General features: G+C 45.8%; 1 protein-coding gene across 2 annotated transcripts in view; it reads left to right on the forward strand.

Moving 5' to 3' along the window:
* The window catches only part of fhod1 (formin homology 2 domain containing 1), a 63,417-nt gene extending 61,551 nt beyond the window's left edge, over positions 1–1,866 (forward strand). The window contains exon 28 of one of the 2 annotated variants that reach the window (XM_084348941.1): positions 708–1,866. In XM_084348941.1, coding sequence (XP_084205067.1) covers positions 708–790 — 83 coding nt within the window. In that variant the 3' untranslated portion in view covers positions 791–1,866. The remainder of the gene's footprint in view (positions 1–707) is intronic. The other variant, XM_084348942.1, reaches the window with a different exon arrangement.
* The last annotated feature ends 748 nt before the right edge of the window (positions 1,867–2,614 follow it).

The raw sequence follows: 2,614 nt of genomic DNA on the forward strand, positions 1-2,614 counted from the left end.
AGGTCACTGACCCTCTGTCACTCTTCACACCTGTGACACCTGTGACACCTGTGACACCTGCACACAGCACTCACCTGGAACAGGTGTGACAATGTTAGTAAGTCAGAAACGTGTCTCACAGTTCAGACTCCTCGTGTCTCTGTACAGTAGAGTCATGATGCAGCAACGTGTACAGTGACACATGTCAACAATCTGAGACAATCATCTGCAGCCTCAGTTAATGTGTCACATACACACACACACACACACACACACACACACACACACACACACACACACACAGACTCACACACTCACACACAGACTCACACACTCACAGTACGTCTGTGTCTGCTGGGGAACAGTCTGAATTATTCTAAAGTTCTGAGGCAGCTCATGTTTGGGTCGGTTCTGTTGCTCCAGCTGTGTCGTGCTGATGTTACTGCTGCACGTTACACAAACAAACAAACAAACCTCAGATGGATTCTGATTGGCTCTCAGTGTTTCTGACGCTCATCAAAGGCGCTCTTAAAGAGACGTGAACGATATCAGTGTGATGCAAAACTGTTCAACGTAAAAATGTTTTAAAAACTGCACAAGAGGAAAAGACTGAAGCTACAGCCTGCTCATATACTGTGTGTGTGTGTGTGTGTGTGTGTGTGTGTGTGTGTGTGTGTGTGTGTGTGTGTGTGTGTGTGTGTGTGTGTGTGTGTGTGTGTGTGTTGCAGTGAGGAGGACTCTGAAGAGTGGTCTCAGTCTGGACGTGGTTCAGGCTCTGGGCCTCAACAGCAAGACAGGAGACAAGGTGTGAGCAGAGACTGATCGATCGATCAATTACAGACTGAACTCAGACCAGCTGACAGACGGCGGCCGACGACACGAGGAACAGATCGTCAGAGTTTTTCCCAGAAGTCTTTGTGTTTCCTGCAGGAGGAGAATCATTGACGTGTTTGTTGGTGTGAAACATTGAACTGGTTCTTGTTGCTCTTTAACATGTGACACAGAGAGCTAACAGCTCTGAGTGCTAACAGCTCTGAGAGCTAACAGCTCTGAGTGCTAACAGCTCTGAGTGCTAACAGCTCTGAGAGCTAACAGCTCTGAGAGCTAACAGCTCTGAGTGCTAACAGCTCTGAGTGCTAACAGCTCTGAGAGCTAACAGCTCTGAGTGCTAACAGCTCTGAGTGCTAACAGCTTTAAACTTTTATAAAACATGAAATTATTCTGTTTATTAATATTATCGTGTGAATGAACAGAAACTCCTCCATGTTCTCACATTTACTGTCGGACTGATTCTTCTTGTTCTCGACTGCAGCTGAAGGAAACACAAAGAACATCTTCATCTTCATCTTCATCACTGAGATGAAAATCACTAAATGTAAACACACTAATTAATGTTGTGTTTGAGTCTCACATGTCTGTCTGTGTGTCTCCTGACCTGCTGCTGTTTCATGTATTTGTTCTGAACGTGACACGCTGTTTGTCTGCTGCAGCTTCGTTCAGCCACACGAGCACGAGCACTTCGAAACATTTAATCCGACCAGCAAACGTCTGTCCTGGAAAATAAACAAAGACATTTTAAAAACATGCAACCCAAAATACTAGATTTTAATCCAGAGTGTTGAAGTGATAGAGTTGAATCATTCTGACAGAAACAATAAAGCAACGTCTCTCAGCGTCTCTCAGCGTCTCTCAGCGTCTCTCAGCGTCTCTGAGCGTCTCTGAGCGTGTCTCAGCGTCTCTCAGCGTCTCTGAGCGTCTCTGAACGTCTCTCAGCGTCTCTCAGCGTCTCTGAGCGTCTCTGAGCGTCTCTCAGCGTCTCTCAGCGTCTCTGAGCGTCTCTGAGCGTCTCTCAGCGTCTCTCAGCGTCTCTGAGCGTCTCTGAACGTCTCTCAGCATCTCTCAGCGTCTCTCAGCGTCTCTCAGCGTCTCTGAGCGTCTCTGAGCGTCTCTCAGCGTCTCTGAGCGTCTCTGAGCGTCTCTGAGCGTCTCTCAGCGTCTCTGAACGTCTCTCAGCGTCTCTGAGTGTCTCTCAGCGTCTCTGAGCGTCTCTCAGCGTCTCTCAGCGTCTCTCAGCGTCTCTGAACGTGATGCCAACCAGCAGAATGATTCAACACTATTTGTTCTCAGTTATTAAATGTCATTAAAACTGTTTGTAAAAGATTTTAACTGAAGAATGTGATCAAACTTCTTCACAGCTCATGTTTTGAGTTCTCAATCGCTGTTAAACACGGCGACATCCTTCAGATCTTCTGGACTCTGATGACTGAGCTGCTGTATGATCACTGCAGCCTGCACAAAAGGTCCTTGAAAGTCCTTAAAGAGTTTGAAACGTTTTTAAATGTTTAGTGTCACAAAATTCTTAAACTTAAATTTAAAATCACACGTCACAGAAACACAAAACCTGTTCAACACGTCACCTGCCACTGCTCTGTGTGTGTGTGTGTGTGTGTGTGTGTGTGTGTGTGTGTGTGTTTGTGTGTGTGTCACAGGGTGTATACGACTTGTTGGTCCAGTTGTTTTCTGCAGTTTTCAGACGGAGATGAACGTGAACAGAAAGACAACATGGAGGACTGAATGTGTTCTGATGTCATTAATAAAGGTTTTGTAATAAAGAACAACAGGATCCTGATTCATT

This window comes from Pagrus pagrus (genome assembly GCF_965226575.1).
Source record: "Pagrus pagrus genome assembly, chromosome: 1".
Lineage (NCBI taxonomy): Eukaryota > Metazoa > Chordata > Actinopteri > Spariformes > Sparidae > Pagrus > Pagrus pagrus.